The sequence below is a fragment of the Poromitra crassiceps genome, assembly GCF_964638095.1.
Source record: "Poromitra crassiceps genome assembly, chromosome: 15".
In the NCBI taxonomy this organism is placed as follows: domain Eukaryota; kingdom Metazoa; phylum Chordata; class Actinopteri; order Beryciformes; family Melamphaidae; genus Poromitra; species Poromitra crassiceps.
Window position 1 is genome coordinate 35,010,560 of NC_139634.1, and position 17,621 is coordinate 35,028,180.

A 17,621-nucleotide genomic window follows, 5' to 3' on the forward strand; every position below is an offset into this window, starting at 1 on the left:
GTTGGGAGTTATTTCTCCTCTGGGCCTGCTGAAAGGGCCAAAGGTCGCCACCTATGGGTCATGCATAGTTAATCAAAGACCACATTCTTTGGACTTCTGTCATCTCCGAATTGTTAAAGAACAGCAACTAAAAACAGAATGAAAGGAAATGGGAAAGAAATATCAGGATTATATCTTTCAGAGTTTCATGCATTCTCATGTACATAAACAACAATCGTCATGCAATCTTCAGGTAGCTGCAGTCGGGATGTCATCCAAATGGGAGCATTGCCGCCTGGGGTCAAGGGTCGCATGCTGAGAGAGAGTATTCAGAAGGATCATGGGAGTTGTAGGTCGCTCGGGGTTAAACGTAGGATGCAGTTCTAGTTCAACATGGAAATTCATAACATTTGCTGGACGAGAGGGGGGCTCACGTTGCCGGAGGATCGTCGTCCAGCCAAGAAGGCGGTCTTTGCGGCTCGTGGCTTTCGCTCAGCGCCCTCGCCTTCCGTGGGCTCGTGGGCACAGGAAGGAGGGAAGTGGGGCTCGGGGCGGTGCCGAGTTTGGGCGAGGTCAGGCCCAGGGTCCGCCGGGCCCACATGTCGTCTCGGCCCGGGTCTGCCACTAACAGGAGGACTCTCTTCCTCGGGCCCGCCTCCTCCCTGTCCATCACAGGCAATGGCGGCGGCGGCAGCTTCCTGGACGTGTCGACGGGGCTCGTCGGCGTGGCGCACGTCGACAAGGTCGGCGGCCGAAGGAAGATTTCCTCCGAGCACGAGCGAGCTGGAGTACTGCTGAGAGAATTGGCGAAGTTATCATCCCATGTCATGTCAGGCCAAAAAGTCAACTAAAAGCGTCTCGTTGGCAGGTTATCATCCCATATCATCAGACTGCATTCCTCTGCAGGAGCCTAACTGTAGACTCTGAAGATATAAATCTGAGAGAAAATAGCATAGCATGGTCACAAATCCCCCCCCAGAGCCGACTGGTTGCAAAAAACACATTTGAATCACAAAGCCAGGGCAAATGTCATTGAATGTTGTTTGTCATCCTGTGATAAACAGCTGCTTTCTGGGAGGCTGCTTATCAGACTGTAAAGTCCCAGAGTGGCTGGCTGGCTGGCTGGCTGGCTGGCTGGCAGGGAGGAGGGAGAGCCGGTCCAGCTGCAGACTCAGGGTCAGCGGAGGAACAAGGCCTCATTTCCTTACATCCTGAGGGTGGGTCGCATGTTTGCATTCCCTGTGTGTGTGTGTGTGTGTGTGTGCGTGTGTGTGTGTGTGTGTACACACCCACTCATGCACGTTTGTGTGCATGCATGTGTGCGTTATTATTTGTGTGTTTGTACAGCTTTGTTCCCAGCGTTTGTTGCAGTACAGTATGGCAACAGTCTGAGAGGGGAAGGTCTAATGTGACATTATTGGAGGAAACACTCGTTTGTGTTTGAATCACTGCACTGGCAATCTTGGTCCACATTTAAAAAATATTTTTCTTATTTACTTATTTAATTTCGATTTATCAATTACTAATTGTTTTATTAATGTAGAATAGATCAGTGCAAATGTATGTTTCACCCAGCATAACAAACTTTACAAATATAGGCAAAAATACAACTACAGGCCTAATGTTGCATTGCACTTGTCAGCTCTTCCCTACTTCCATACAAACACACACACACAGCAGACAGACATAAACAACCGTCTACAACCATCTCAGCAACAGTGTGCTCTTAAAAAAAGTGTGTCATTGTCATGTAATCCAGTCTGGGACAGCACACATTATTGTGATAATGTATATCCTTGTTGATGTGATACATCCTCCAAGAGTGTTAACTCCTGGCGAAGACTAAAAGTGCCCCAAGTCTGGCCTGAGTTTTCTCCCGGAGAGATTCAAGCTGTTACCAAGTGAAGCAGGAGCTGATATCAAAGCCTCTTAGAAACATCCTGGAAGACCTCCTCTGAATGTCCTTGGAGCCCAGACTTCGACTGAGAAATCTCTTCACTCCCTCGAAACACTGACAAGCCAAGCTTTTCGACACTGTAACGTTTGTGCAAGAAAAAGCTGCAAACCCTAATATTCCTCCAACAGGACTGCACATAAAATTTCTGCTTGAGAGGTAACAGAGACTGGACTGGATTGTGAAATAACACCAGTTACCTGTTATGAGACAATTGTTAATAAAAATATATTTTTTTAAATCAACACAGACGTCTTTTGAGAAACATTAAATTGGACCATCATCCTGCACTTTTGAGCTATGAGACATACAATAGCATTGGGTCTCGACTGCTCATTATCGCCACCATGTTACCAGACTCTGTACTGCACAACTCTGTATCCAAAAAACCACAGGTCCAATCCCCACAGGTAATTCATCCATCAACAGCTATGTGTCCTTAAGCAAGACACTGACGACGTGATCAGTCATTGTGAGTTCCTCTGGAAAAGAATGGCAGTTTAAGAGTAATGGAAACCGTGATCTGGACAGTGACAGTGCCAACAAGGAAAAGGGCCGGAGGGAAACAGTGGCTGTGAAAGGAACGGGGATGACACTTTGTCGAGTTACTTCATCACGTGGGCGAAAATGTCAAAGGCAACTCATACAGTTTAGCATTTCTAAAGTCAGGAGATATGGAGTTGAGGATGGATGAGTTGAAGTGGGGAGAAAACAGGCCTGACTTCATGAACCAGAATAGTTGTGTTAATAATAATAAGTGGATTTGTATATCACTTGAACTGACCCTATCACATAACAACAACAGTGACAAAGTGCCGTGAAATGAAATGAAACAAAACAAACATAAACAAAAGATCAGCTACAATAAAGCACTATAGCTCAAATGGCCCAAGCTTATTCAGGCCAACTCTGCAAAAATTCAGAAACAATATCAGACTCCCACTCTACTACAGCAGAGCAAGAGCAAAAACAAGTCAGCTTATTTGAATCAATAAAGGCAAAATCAAAAAATCTCTACAGGGGAAGAACTGCTTTTCCACTTGGTTGGATTTGGGGAAAACAACAAATCAGAATCTATGACTATGAAAATGTGTAAGGTGGTGAAGACCTTTGTTCAGAGGTGGAGGTGACGGTCAGGCAAGCTACAGTCTCCCTGGGGTGCTGTGCGTGGGCCTGGGGGAGGCTGCTCCTCCTCAAGCCCGCCTCAAGGACTTCCGAGTAGGGTGTGGAAGGAGTCCGCTCCCCTTCCTCCTCCTGCTGAGTCTGGGCCTGGGTTTCAGGGGGTGGGGTCGGGGATGCACTCGGGGGCGAGGCTTCTAAACTAGGGGCCTCATTTGGACTGGGAAGGAAGGAGTCATCCCAACGCACGCAAAAGAAACAAACATAACCATAAGATGACAGTCGCAAGACATGGGGAACAAGTTGCATGTTACAAAACCAAAATAAGGAAGGAGGAAACACACAAGGTAAAGGAGGCAGGAAGGGAAACAGAAAAGTATGGAGAATGAGATGGAGGAGGATAAAAAACAAAACAAAATAAATAATGAAATTATACTTATGTATTTCAATGTCACACGGCTCAATATGATGGATGGATACCAGTAAATATGAAAGGAAATGAAAGGCAGACCAACAAGCACTCAACCTTGCAAGGCAGCTGGATTCGTGTGAGATCCTGATCACATGACAAATCCATAGTGCTACGCTCCAATCTATTGGTTTGAATCTGAACCACCAGTGCTTTGCACCAATCAGCATCCAGAGGCAGTTACGGGCGGGCTTTAGGTGTGACGACAGCGAGAAGCGAGCCCGTGATAGATATGATAGACAGATGGTTTATCCAATCACCTGTCAAGTAGTTTTTTGAAAAGTGCCTGGTTCTGTCAAAACAAATCCTCTGGACTGGCAGCGTCAGGTTAGGGGGCACTGAATACCTGTCATTTCTTGCCGTGAAAATGGTAAATTAAAGATCTTGAATATTGGCACAAAATATCAATTATGAATAGATTTAATCCAAAAACATTGGTAACGGCCTTCAAATACCCATATCAGTTGAACCTTATTATTACTCACCTATACATTCGCGGCACCTACTCTGCTACTACAGTACTACTAATATTACCACTGATCTGATCTGATCTGATCTGATCTGATCCCTGAGAAAGGAAGTCACTTAGCAAGCAGAAATCGGAAACTTTGACAGTGAGAGAGCCATCGATGATGAATTCCTCAACAAAATGATACTGGTGTAGTATCATCAACATCAACAAAATGATACTGGTGTGGGGAGGTACGGTGGTGTAGTGGTAATGCTACTGGTGTCTCTGGAGCTCTCAGCACAGTGACATGCCAAACCAATAAATGCCATTACAGTATGTAAGGCCTTCAGACTTTCATCTCGCTCTCGTTCGTGTCTACGCAGCAGATTTCACGCACAGGTTTCCCCCTCCGACCAGAGTCTCGGCCAATGTAAACGCACATCTGGCCTCCATCAGCCACTCCTAACTGTACAGTGCTGGACAGCAGAAAAATAATCAACAGCTGAGGACTTTGATTCCAGATGTGCACTATTTCAAACAAGTGACACCTAGTCCGACGAAATGATTGAATAGCACAACACTGAAACAAAATAATACTATATAGTATTGCTTTTTGAAGGGTTGTGAGTACCTTAATGTCTTGCTACATGCAATTCTTTGTTTTTCAATTTCTCTTCTTAAACCGGGACCTTGTTATTCCTGTGGTCTATATGCGGGAATTACATCGTGTAGGAAGTGGCCTGATTGGAAATGATTTTAAAATGTAAGAAAAACACTTCACACACAGAAATGGATGAAAAACAGACGATTCCTTTATGCAAACACCTGTAGGCGAAAAAACAAACAAAGCAAGAGGATTGTTTTGTCTACGTTGTAATAAGAGAGAAATATGCTCTTAGGTTTTGTGAACAGAATGATGGCCTATTTAATGGACTGCCTACAGTTGTTATTCACAATAAAGGTCACTATAATAAATTGTTCAGTTAGTGTCAAATTATGCTCTCACTAAATTGACAAATTAAAAGACTCATTCAGCTTCCGTGCCTCCTATGCAGAAGTTTGTCCAGGGAAAGAAAAAACTATTTTGGCTCGCAAAGTAGTTCACGGTTTCATGTTTATACCTCTAAGCCTTGGGAGATTTTCAGTTAAATTTGATTTGAGAAATTGAGTTGGAACCACTTGTTTGCTGTTTGTTCTGCCTAAATGTAGAAATGTTATCAATCTAAATGTCTTTCTGTTGTATTTTAATTTTTAAATAACCCAATCATCTTCAAAAGTTTGCCAATGTATGTTCCTTATTTCTGGGTCATTTAGGAAATAGCATGAGGTCAATGAAAGAGCACTGGAATGATAGACAAAATGAGACTTCCTAATTTCTCATCAGACTTGCTCTTTTCAGGTGACAGCACTCACCTGAAAGGTCTGTCTCCCCCTATTGGCGAAGTGGCGGTACTCCAGCTCTTGCGTCCACCCCCCTCCTCCTTGTCTTGGCTCTTCTTCTTGCGTAGCGGCGTGGGCACGTAGCCGCTCTGGTTGCTCTTGTTGGGCAGGTACTGGTTGAAAGGCAGGGCGGCCCGCGGCTCGCTGACCGAGGTCCGCCGTGCCAACATGTCATCCTTACGGACGTCTGGCTGCTTCCTGTTGGAGGGGGCGTCGCACTCGGAGTCGCTGCCACGGCCTGTTGGGAAGAGCAGAGGTGGGAGTGAAGGCCCATTCACATTTAGAATGAAAACTATAAAGACAACTATCATCATCATCATCATCAATCAATCATTAAAATTGCCTAAGGTGGGCGGGTGGTGTTAGTCACGATTTGTGACATCATCAGTGATGTCATAAAATAATGAATTGTGATGTCATCAGTGATGTCACTTGAACAATTGTGATGTCATCACTGATGTCATCGGCCACTCGAGAGAAAAAAGAACGCAATATGCCAATTTCACCTCCACTTAACCACTCTCTGGAAAGACATTCACCACTGCAACAAAAATAGTTTTTTTAAACAATCAAATGTATGTTGCCAACTGGCAACACTGTGATGTAGCTATTTATGTTTTAATACCTTCTGACTAATAAAACATAAATAGGTTGATTATCACTCAGAACTTCTGAGTAATAATAAATCCCATCTGGGATTAAAATGGCCATTGTTATACTTTAAATGTCCCAGAGCGAGCCATTGACCTGCTGACTCACTGTTTTATCCAGAGTAGAGAGACTTCTAAGAGGCTTCAATACAGCAGTTGTACAGTTATACAGCAATACATTCATGGTATTCCCATGATGTCACACGCATTTTCCTACCAATATGGCGCTACAATACACACAGCTCATTGGCTGTCTGGGTCATTTGATTGTAATCACCTGTTAATTGATTACAATCACCTGTTATTTCCCTACCAAGATGGCCGTGTGATCTACATGTAACCGAATACTATCAATAGCCTAACTGCCATGTCGACACAATTACTGCCATGACCTTTCTAAAACACAATGCCGTCTTTTCAGTTTCCACCTAGCAGAACACAGGTGTCCAGAAACAAACAGACAGACAGAGAGACAGACAAAGTTGGAGAGAGTCCCAATCTCTGTATAAAAGTATCACTTTGAATCTGAACGTCCCCAGTGGTGTTAAAGTGAAGTGCATGATTGTGTTGTCTGCGGTGCATTCCGACAGCTCGGGTGAACATAACTCAAAGCGTGAGCAGGTTGACGGCCTGTTTTTATGGAAGGTAGCATAAATCACAGTCGTGTTTCTATTGTACGGCTCGTAATGACTAAATTCTAGACTACTGTTTGGGAAGAATCCACTTAGGATGCTGCTGCGTATTTATCCCATTTCCAACACAATGCCAGCTCTTTAATGTCAGCGGGAACACCTGGCTTTGCAGAAGTGCATCGCTCAAGGACTTTCCCCATTTGCAGTCTTAAATTCCTCCGCACGATGTTGTTGTGAGAGTCTCAAGAGAGAGAAATGAGCATCCATTTCAAATGTGCATTCAAGGGAAAGCAGTGACAATTCCAGCGATGTACCTTTTAGCATACTAAACACTTCTGCCTTCATTTGACTGTTTTTCATAAGTGTGTTCCGTGATTCAATATCTGCAAAAATAGGTAATGGATACCTGGTTTAAAGAATTCCTCTGTAAGATGTTCAACACATGTGCTACTGGAGTTCACCTCCACTTGCATTCTTGGGCACTCAACGTCTGACCTATGGATTTATGAGTGCATCTATCATAGGAAAAGTGAATATAAACTCCAAAGAGAAACAAGTACCGGTATATCTTTTGGTCATTTTGTCAGATGCTTTTTTGTTAGGTTTAATAAATAAATAAATAAACACATAAATAAATGTTTTCAATTTGTGTCCTTGGTCATGGCTCTACATGCTTGTATGTATGTTAAAGAATTGCTTACTGTTATTGGTTGCAATTGTATTTTATTTGTGCAATTTCACCTACTGGTGCCCATTATTTATCATTTGTGTTCAACATAGTAACATATTAAATGGGTATTTCCAATACTTTCATGTAATATTCTCTGATTACATGTACTGTATGTGTCTGGGTATTTTCATATGTCTACAGTACTGTATGCCAAATATACTCAATTAAATTCAATATTTAAATTTTCCCTGAAACCCAGTTTGCAGTTCCCAAAGCAACTAATTGGTTATAAAGGATATTTTCCAGGACAGATCCACAATTTTAACCAGATCTAAACTGTCAAACGTCCCTTTAGTTCTGAGCAGATATGAAGGCTGCAGCCACTGCCGTCAGTGGAAACAAGCCTCAAATTTTGGACCTATAAAAAAACAGACTTCTTTGCTTTATGTGGTCTTAGTGGGGCTCAAAAAATGCACTTTCAATGTAAAATAGGTCGCTTCCGGAAAGAAGCGCCAAAATTTGCACAAATACTCCTTGTGGATTGTTATTTTGATAAAAGTAACTGGCCACGCAGAAATCTCGATCTTTCCAAGATGGCCGCCATTTCCCGCCCCAAAAAAACTATTTTGGGGGCAACTTTGGGTAGAATTGTCCAATACGAATGATCTTGTTATCAAACCATACATTTATGACCACAGAGAAGCCAGATTTGTTCCATGTAAATTTCTAAATGGCTGCCATTTCAAAGATGGCTGCCATTTCAGCTATTTTTACCATTAGTGGGGCTCAAAACAGCACCTTTAGGTCGCTTCCGGAAAGAAGCGCCAAAATTGGCACAAATACTCCTTGTGGACTGTTATTTTGATAAAAGTAATTGGCCACGCAGAAATTTTATTTTTTTCTAAGATGGCCGCCATTTCCAGCCTGAAAACACTATTTTGGGGGCAACTTTGGGTAGAATTGTCCAATATGAATGATCTTGTTATCAAACCATACATTTATGACCACAGAGAAGCCAGATTTATTCCATGAAAATTTCAAAATGGCTGCCATTTTAACACATTGAGTGCCAAGGACGTCTGTGGACGTCCTAAAAAAAAGTAACGAGGAGTGCCAAGGACATCTGTGGACGTCCTAAAATCATAATTCATATTATTCCATAATTCTGCTGTTTAAGGTCGTACCTAGCCAGTGAGCATGAATCCCTTCAAGGGATCACACGGCGCCACCTTAAACATCTACACGGGAGCTGCGCCACACACCTCAGATCCTTTACTTTGTGCAGGAGAAAGCAGGGAAAGACGTGATCAAAGGGGAAACCGATGCATGCTGCAGCCAGAGCCGTATAGATTGCTCTGTCTGCAGCTGACAGTTGGCTGCTTCCGCGCCCACAACTGAGCTCTTCTGCTTCTATCTAACTGTCTGCATATAGTTTCTCCACACGATTCCCTGCCAGAAAGCCAGCACCCGAAGCCGAACGGCCAAACCTTTTCGTTCAGTCGCGTTTGGCATTTCCTTGTTGCGCTGGGATCCGGGCAAAAACGGAGTCAGAAAACAGACTGTGTGCGTGTGGGGAGGAGCCCGCAGCTCAGAGGTGGAGGGGGGGGGGGGCACGCAGGCTGCACAGAACCACACCACGCCACCACATCAGAAAACACCAGCCAGAGTCAGTGAATGTGCTCGAAATTAGAGTGCAAAAAGTATTCATAAAAGTGACTATATCTTGAAAAGTAAAAAGAAAATGCAGAAAACCCTTGAAAGTGCTCTTCTTTCAGAGGCTGTAATTTCATAATGGAACTGTCTAGAAACAAAATTTCTTCTTTGGAAGAAGCAGGAGTGTCCAATGTTTCATTAAAGTCCAGCCCTGTCAATATAGCCCTAATAGAAAAAATGCTATAGCTGTTTTCAACTGAATGGAAGTGAATCTGGCACAGGCTCCAGACAATTTTACTGAAGCGCTGTGGCACTCAATGTGTTAAAGATGGCTGCTATTTCTGCTATTTTTACCATAGGATTTCACTGTCCAGGGCGATTTTGATGATTCTGGTGTCAAATGACAGGTTTTTAACTATGGAAATTTCAAAATTATACATCAGAAATCATTTGTATATCTCCTTTTACCATTTACTCTAAAATACTAAATCTCTAAAATACTGTTGTTTATGCATATTTTCAGATTACTTTGAAAATGTATGCAGAGTAAATGGCAAAAGGAGATATACAAATCATTTCTGATGTATAATTTTGATATTTCCATAGTTAAAAACCTGTCATTTGAAACCAGAATCATCAAAATCGCCCTGGACAGTGAAATCCTATGGTAAAAATGGCAGAAATGGCAGCCATCTTTAAAATGGCAGCCATTTTGAAATTTTCATGGAATAAATCTGGCTTCTCTGTGGTCATAAATGTATGGTTTGATAACAAGATCATTCATATTGGAAAATTCTACCCAAAGTTGCCCCCAAAATAGTGTTTTCAGGCTGGAAATGGCGGCCATCTTGGAAAAAAATAAAATTTCTGCGTGGCCAGTTACTTTTATCAAAATAACACTCCACAAGGAGTATTTGTGCCAATTTTGGCGCTTCTTTCCGGAAGCGACCTATAGGTGCTGTTTTGAGCCCCACTAGTCTGAAAGATTGACAGATCAAGGCCCAAAAGAGGCCTTGAGGTATCTGCCCTTGAAAACACTGAGTGGTTCAATTACAGAGTTTTAAACCATCAATTGGAAACATGAGTGACTCTTAGCATCTATCCATATTTAAAGAAGAACATATGACTTTACAAGGTGATCTGCTGCTCGCTACACATGGCAACAGTGAAGCACGAGGGAACCTTCACCATGGTTCAATGCCATACTGTAATAGAGCTTCAGAGAAATCTATTTATGCCAATCATAGTCAACCAGCAGTCATGCTACAGAAAGTGTATGAGGCCTTAGAACTGCAGTTAAGTATGTTTTCCAATAACTAAAACGCTACAAATCCAGACCCAAATGAAATGTCCATCCTTTCAAAATAGTGACACCAACTCTTACAAAATGATTGAAAGAAGAGAGAGAGACAGGAAGGATGGGGGGGATAACATGTGAAAAAAGTCCTGGACCTTATTCAAACCCACAACGTTACGCTTACATATCATGCCCCACAGCCCACTGAACCACCAGGACCACCCATAACAAAGCTTTCTAAAGGACAAGAGGTAATAGGCTCTGTTCACACTGTAGCAGTCCCAATTCGGATACATTTTTAAAATAAGCATCATATTTTTTAAATCGGATATGGACCACATGTCCATATCCATGTCCACGTTGTGCTTGGCTAAGCCAGTGTTAGCATGGAGGACAATGAGACACAACAACGGAAGGAAAGCCAAATAGCCGACCTGATTGGTGTTTGGAAAGACGCCTATATTAAGTCAAAACTCAAGGAAACAAACTGTCACTGAAATCTGTTCGAAACAAAAACAGATGTGACGTCTTGTGATTGTTACCCTGTGCATGTGTGTCAAATGCGCATTAATGAGCATTGCTCTAAACGTACCAGTGTTAGCCAGACGGCTAATTCTCAACTGCTGTCCCTTGGAGCGGTTGACCCATCCTCTACAAGGAACCTTCCCAGAACTTGGAGCAGTGGGCAACCTGGGAACCAACTCCAGTTCGGTTGCCAGTGCCTTACCCTCGGTTCACACCAGGCGCTATTCACAAGCAGCGCTTAACAGAAGCTGAGTGCCACGCTAAACCGGTCACACCAGAAGCACTCTCTTTTCCTCAGCGCCTCGCTCGACTCGCCCCTCCCCCCGTTCACAACTTGCATTGACTTCATGCCTGGCAGCTCAGGTGCAGCGCGCTGCACGCTCGGAAAATAGAACAGAAGCCCAAACTATCGCTGCAGCATAGCTTCAGCGTGGCGTGGCGTGCGGCCGGTGTGAACGGCTGTTAACAAAGATGCCAAAATGAAACTGCCATAGCGCTGCGTAGGCTTCGGCGTATGGTGTGAACGAGGCCTTAGCCAGGGCCACTGATAGGAGTATTACCCCTAACATACATGTCTTTGATGGTGAGAGGAAACCCACACAAACACGGGGAGAACATGCAAATTCCACACAGAAAGGACCTGGGACGGAGCAGGGTCTGAACCCGCGACCTGAGGCAACAGTAACACAATTCGGAAATGAGGACAAAGGCGCGTGTACTGTAACATAGCCTTTGCTTCTTGGTTAACAATGTGGTAAAACTTTTACAGACTAGAGCTATATTTATTTTAATTATTGAATGCTGAACTTCAAGGCAACAGTTTTTTTAAATTTCCTCTTGAAATAAAAAGCATCCTTATGACATCATTCACTTTATCCTTTCAAATGGCCTATAATGACTGTATGGGCGTTGCCCTGCAAAACACAGAGAGGGAGCAGGAGAATAGGCTGTTCTGCAGCAGCAGCAGCAGAAGCACAAAGCGCTTCATTTATCAACACTGGCCCAAACAAAAGAACATTGCCAATATTGAATTTCTTTCAGAGATTGAATTAAACTCTTCTCCTGTCCTCTAATTATTGTCAGGGCAAAGTGAGTCTACTGAGCTGAATAGAGAACGGGCCTTGTCTAAAGGTCGTGTCAAAGAAAACCTGGCTGAGTCCTGTGTGTGTGTGTGTGTGTGTGTGTGTGTGTGTGTGTGTATGTGTGTGTGTGTGTGTGTGTGTGTGTGTGTGTATGTGTGTGTGCATGTGTGTGTGCATGTATGTACAGTATGTGTGTGTGTGTGTGTGTGTGTGTGTGTGTGTGTGTGTGTGTGTGTGTGTATGTGTGTGTGCGTGTATGTATGTGTGTGTGTGTGTGTGTACATGCGTGCGTGCGTGCGTGCGCGTGCATTAATAAATTAATCCTCTTGTTCTGGGTGTAATAAAGCTCCCCGTGATTGGCTGATCACTGGACTGTTATCCTGTCCGTGCTTCCCCTGTGTGGGCCTCCTGGATCTGATCCACCGTCAGTTTATTATGATACTGTACGCGCGAGCACTCACAAATGTTATTAGCAGTCATATTATAATATCTATGGTGACAGCAAGAGAGCAGGAAATGCATCATAGTGTAGCTGCATTGCATTCTGGTCTATTGAGGCAGCTGTTGATGGAGGTCTCTCTCTCCGTTTTAATTTCCACGTCTGTATGATGGTTGAACCTTGTGTGAAACAGTGGGGTGAGATAGAAGCCTGACTGACACCAAAACCTGATGATTACTGTCATGTGTAGCTGAAATATTGTCTGCTATTGTTTTGGAAACATCTCAACACGACGGCCAATTATCTGCAGGAATAAGAAAAAGACACCACCAAACACTGACCTATATAACAATGGTTTTTAACAGTGTTGAAGTGTCCCCCCCCCCCCCTCCCTCTCCGATCTGGGAGGCAAACATCAACATCCAGCTGCGTTTTGGGGCAGTTTGCCTCTGCTTGGAGACAGCGGCTTGGCTTGGAGACGGCCTCTTCCTTCACACTTCCCTCAAAACAAAAACAGAGTCGAGCCAGACAGGATGCCTGGAGTCGCTCCGTGTTTTCCCACTCACAGCTCCCAGCACGCTGTGTGACGAGCGTCGTCTGCTTTTACAGGCCTTTCGTTACAATTTAAGAGGTCAAATTGAAATACTGTGTGGCAATCAACAGCTCTCTATGACAGTATGTATGGTCAGCTTGGCATTATAAAAGTGCTCATATGCCTCCAAAGTGTAGTTTCGAAGCCATTTTTGACTTAACAGCTTAACATCTGTTCGCAGTTTATAAAACTGTTTGACTTGAAAAGAAAAAGAAAAGAGAGAAAGCTGATACTGGAGTTATATTGTAGACTACGAAAACAGATACATATGAGTATCTGAGGGGAAGGATGTGCAATCACAGATCGTTGTGTGTGTTATGTTGTCTGTCTGTTAGTTTTAGTATCTGTGATTTTCTTGTCTTCAGATCATCCGTCTGTCTAGCTCTGTGTGTGTGTGTGTGTGTGTGTGTGTGTGTGTGTGTGTGTGTGTGTGTGTGTGTGTGTGTGTGTGTGTGTGTGTGTGTGTGGAGAGAGGGGGGGGCGTGTCTGTGTGTGTGTGTGTGTGTGTGTGTGTGTGTGTGTGAGAGAGAGAGAGAGAGAGAGAGAAAGGATAGACTGTGTATAGCCCCAATATGTAACTATTTTACCTTAAAGGAACACTCCTTTTTTGCAAACATTAGTTTAACAGTTATTGGGAGTTGATTTGAATTAAGTTGTGGACCAGTGATGTCATTTGTGCATGTTTGACTATGTTTACATGCTGAACACAATATTCCGGTTTTTGCCCATATTCGGAAAAAGACAATATTCCCACTAAATGAATAATCCACTAATATTCCCATTTACATGCAGCCGTAGCTCGCCCTCGCTGACATGTCAGAGAGGGGGGGAGAGAGTGAGATGCAGGTATTAGCAACAGGAGTTTTTCTGTTGAGAATAAACAGAGCAGCCCTGACTCTATTCTTACCAGTATTATCTGGTCCATTTCAGGGGCTTGCTGCTGAAAATAATCCAAAAATCGGATATCAACGTTTTTCATATTAAAAGTAGCGTAGGACTTTTTTTTTTTTTTTTTTTTTTTTTTTTTTACCTCGCAAGCATTTTGGACTTAAATGGGCGCCACGCTCTCTTTCACTGGTTAGGCATGTTTCTCATCTCCTCCCGATCAGAAATGTGGGCTTTTCTTTTCGCATGCCAGAGATGATGGATTATATGATTATATCGCCACTTCTAGAGCTTCTAGCACACATCAGCTGACCGCAAACAGGCAAGATGCATGGCAAACTGCGGTAAAAACCCTGATTGAGACGCATATTCTGAATGCGCTGTATACGTGATCAAATAATCCTCCTAAAACCAGAATGATACTGGAATATCCCACGTCCTAATTGGAAAATGCTAAATTCTGAAAAAGGCCAAATTTGGAAAATGCAGCTAGAATGCTGTTTAGATGACCCTTATCGAATTCAGGGTCATCAACTCTCAATAAAACTGGTTTTATGCTCACGCGAAATCGCCGGCGCTGACTGCGCCGTGGGGGTCGCGGCAGCTGGCCGTCCTATTGGCGCAGCTCGGCGGAGGGGACGTGCAGCTCCTGGAAAATGTGACTCCGCAGCGTCAACGTGGACGTGACGTGACCAGCACGAGAGCTGTGATTGGATGTACTTGTTGTGAGGAATGAGGAAATGCAATTTCCTCATTTAACAGTGCTTGTCCCTCATCTAGCAAAGCCTTCTGCAGGCTCACCGGAATGAGTTTTGAAATGGAGGGACAATAAAATGTCCCCCCACCGACATGATTGCAAGTTCTTGGTAAACAACACGATAGCGTCACATGTAATGGACATGAGTGTACCACAAGCCACCTAGTGTTTTGGACGTGTACCGCAGCCAATGCGCAGAGTTACGTTGGAGTATGCACAGTCTCGCTGGCAAGGCTCCAAGTCGAGGCTGCGCAGAACCCTGTCAGCGCCTTAATTGTCAAACTAAATGAATGTCTACAAAACTGTTGACAGTTTTCGGATATGTGTGAGATTATGTACAAAATAACTCATTGAAGCATTGCAAATCAGTTGTTGAGTGTTCCTTTAAGGGGGTGTGTCCACATAGCTTCTTTTTTTGGCAGAAAAACACTGGCAGGACGCAGGGGAGCGCTTCATCGCAGCACCTCATCAGTGCTGTTTTCATGATGTTAACGACACAGCTGACTTTAACCCCTTAGCCCCTCCCTCATTACCACCACCACTTAGGTGCCGTTGAGCAAGGCCCTTAACCCCAACTGCTCCAGTGGAGCTGCTCAATGGCCAGCAGATCAGACTGCAGTTGTACTGGGCAGCTCAGGTATGAATGTGTGTGTGAATGTGAACAGGGCGCTCCTCAAAAAGAGAGTTGCTCTCAGTGAGACTCCCCTGAATAAATAAAGTCTGATCTGATAACCAAATCTATCTAGAAAACCAATACATTTTTGCTGTTTTCATAAAGCTATTTTCATAATTTGTGAATAGGAAGACGGAAGCTAAACCTACCGGTACATGTATAAACTGCTATGCAAATCCTGAGAATCAGTCTGGTGCATGGAGCATCAGAGTTCGTCTCCATGGAAACAGTTTGTGAAAATGGTGAAATTGGGGTTAAATCAATCATACCCCAGTTTCCTTGTGATTTTGAAAATCTAAAAGCACTAGTTTCTAAAGAGAGTGCTTCTAGGAAAGTCAAGAAGGGACGTTTCTGCACAGCTGTCAATAATAATAATATTAATAATATTAATAATAATAATAATAATAATAATAATAATACTAAAATCAAAATACCTGCCACTTGAGTTAGCCTTTCTAAACCATGCGCCTTTGACCTTAAACTGAAACTAAAACCGAAACTCTCATCACTCCCACTTGAAGATGACAGTTTCAGTCGTCATCAACAAATCAGTCAAGCAAATCACTGTCAAACCCACCTATTTCTCTTTCTATCTCTCTCATTCTATGTCAAGTGGCTTCATCTCTCTCTCTCTCTCTCTCTCTCTCTCTCCACTGCTGTCACTCATCCCGTGCCACACTTGAAGAGGGCCGTCACAGAGCCGTATCCCAGGGCAACAGGCCCAAACACTCAACACAGAGACACTTTTGTACGGATGTCAACAGCAGAGCTGGAAGTCCCTGCAGTCACCATGAGACGCAGGCACAAATACAGATACATAAATAGATGGATGCAGAAATAGATCAAATTACTGTACAATAAAATGCAAATGTTCTGCTGCAATATGCAATTTTGGGGAGACATGGGGGCAGTCAGGGAAGGAGAGGAGGGAGAAAAAGAGGAATAGATAGGCTGCCTGAAAAATGGGGTGGAGGAGGTGGGGGGGTATTTAAGGGATAGTTGTGATTTTTTGATGTGGGGTTGTTTAAGGCAGTGGTTCTCAAATGGGGGTCCGTGGCACTTTGCCAGGGGGTCCGCGAAAAGTTTTCAGGTAAAAAAAAAATATATATATATATATATATATATTTTTTTATAAAAAAAAAATGCTACATGTTACTTATTCCTTCTCAAACTACTTCCTACATGGTGCTAGTCTATCAAAATATCTTGGCTGTCATTGATTGTGTTGCATAGTGGTTTTCTGTACGCGTCATATCTGACCTATTTGCGTTCGAGATTGCACTGGGAAGTAGCAAGTAACATGACGCAAAATGACGCGTTTCATTCAATCTGATCAAAGTTTGATGTTTCTCACCATAAACAACATGCGTGGCCATCTTGAAATGACGTCAAATGACGCGGTGGGAGCTACTGGGGGTTGAGAAATCATACCAAAGTTTGTGGGTAGGAACTCCGAGTTATCGTGGCGTTTTATTTGATTTTTGCTAGTAGCAACTGGCAACTTGCCACATCCCACTTATAATCGAACGCGGCATATCAATATGGCTTTAAAGATCGAATCGGTACTAAATAATGTTTGAGCTGTAAACATGGTAATATGGCTTCTATATAGTGCAATGAAGTGCACACAGCATTATTCCTGTACTTTCCTGTCATTTCTGAGTCTTTCGAATGCATTCCTAGAACTACTTCTTTCAAAGTTGTGCCCTTGGAGAAAACTGGGGAATTTCCCAATGGAGATCACATTGCCTTTGGAATTGAGAGAGGGAAAGAGAAAGGAAAGGTTAAGACATGGGCTCCTCAATGTGATCTCAGTGATCTAATACCTTGTGGAATCTGTAGTGTTTGCCCTTCAGGTTTGCTTTTACAAGGTAACCTGTCTCTATTGTTTGTATGGCTGAGAGAAAGAGAGAGAGAGAGAGAGAGGAGGGGTGGAGGCGCGGCTCAACAGAGTCAGACATTTTAATATCAGTACAATCAATTACCACTACATTTCCATGTCTATTTTTAGGCACTTATCTGATGCTCCTATCCAGAGTGACGAGTGAGCAGGTAGGGTTCAGTTCTCTCAAAGGCTCCGGATTATTTTTTCCCTTACGTGTGACACAGACCTATGTTTCCTCATTTTGTTTTTCCAAAAGGTGCATGAAACCTTTTTTCTCTTTTTTACAATTCTGATATGGACCCAGGCGGCAAGCTCGGGCTTGGACAGATGAAGCCTATGGAGAAGTGATAAAAACTGTAGTTCCTCGAATGGCCACTTGAGGCTGGCTCCAAAAGGAAGTTGTTCCCCGTTCCCCCTTGTCAGTTCATATTGGTATTGGATGTGGGTTAAATCCTAGAATAGATATGGA

The 17,621-nt window shown here is 43.3% G+C and overlaps 1 protein-coding gene across 4 annotated transcripts in view; it reads right to left on the bottom strand.

Annotated features, from left to right (window-relative positions):
- LOC310789718 (LIM and calponin homology domains-containing protein 1-like) overlaps window positions 1-17,621 on the bottom strand; it is a 52,158-nt gene that overhangs the window by 29,793 nt on the left and 4,744 nt on the right. For all 4 annotated transcript variants that reach the window (XM_083651381.1, XM_083651380.1, XM_083651379.1 and 1 more), the window contains exon 3: window positions 5,386-5,650. In XM_083651381.1, the coding sequence (XP_083507507.1) occupies window positions 5,386-5,650 (265 nt within the window). The remainder of the gene's footprint in view (window positions 1-5,385; window positions 5,651-17,621) is intronic.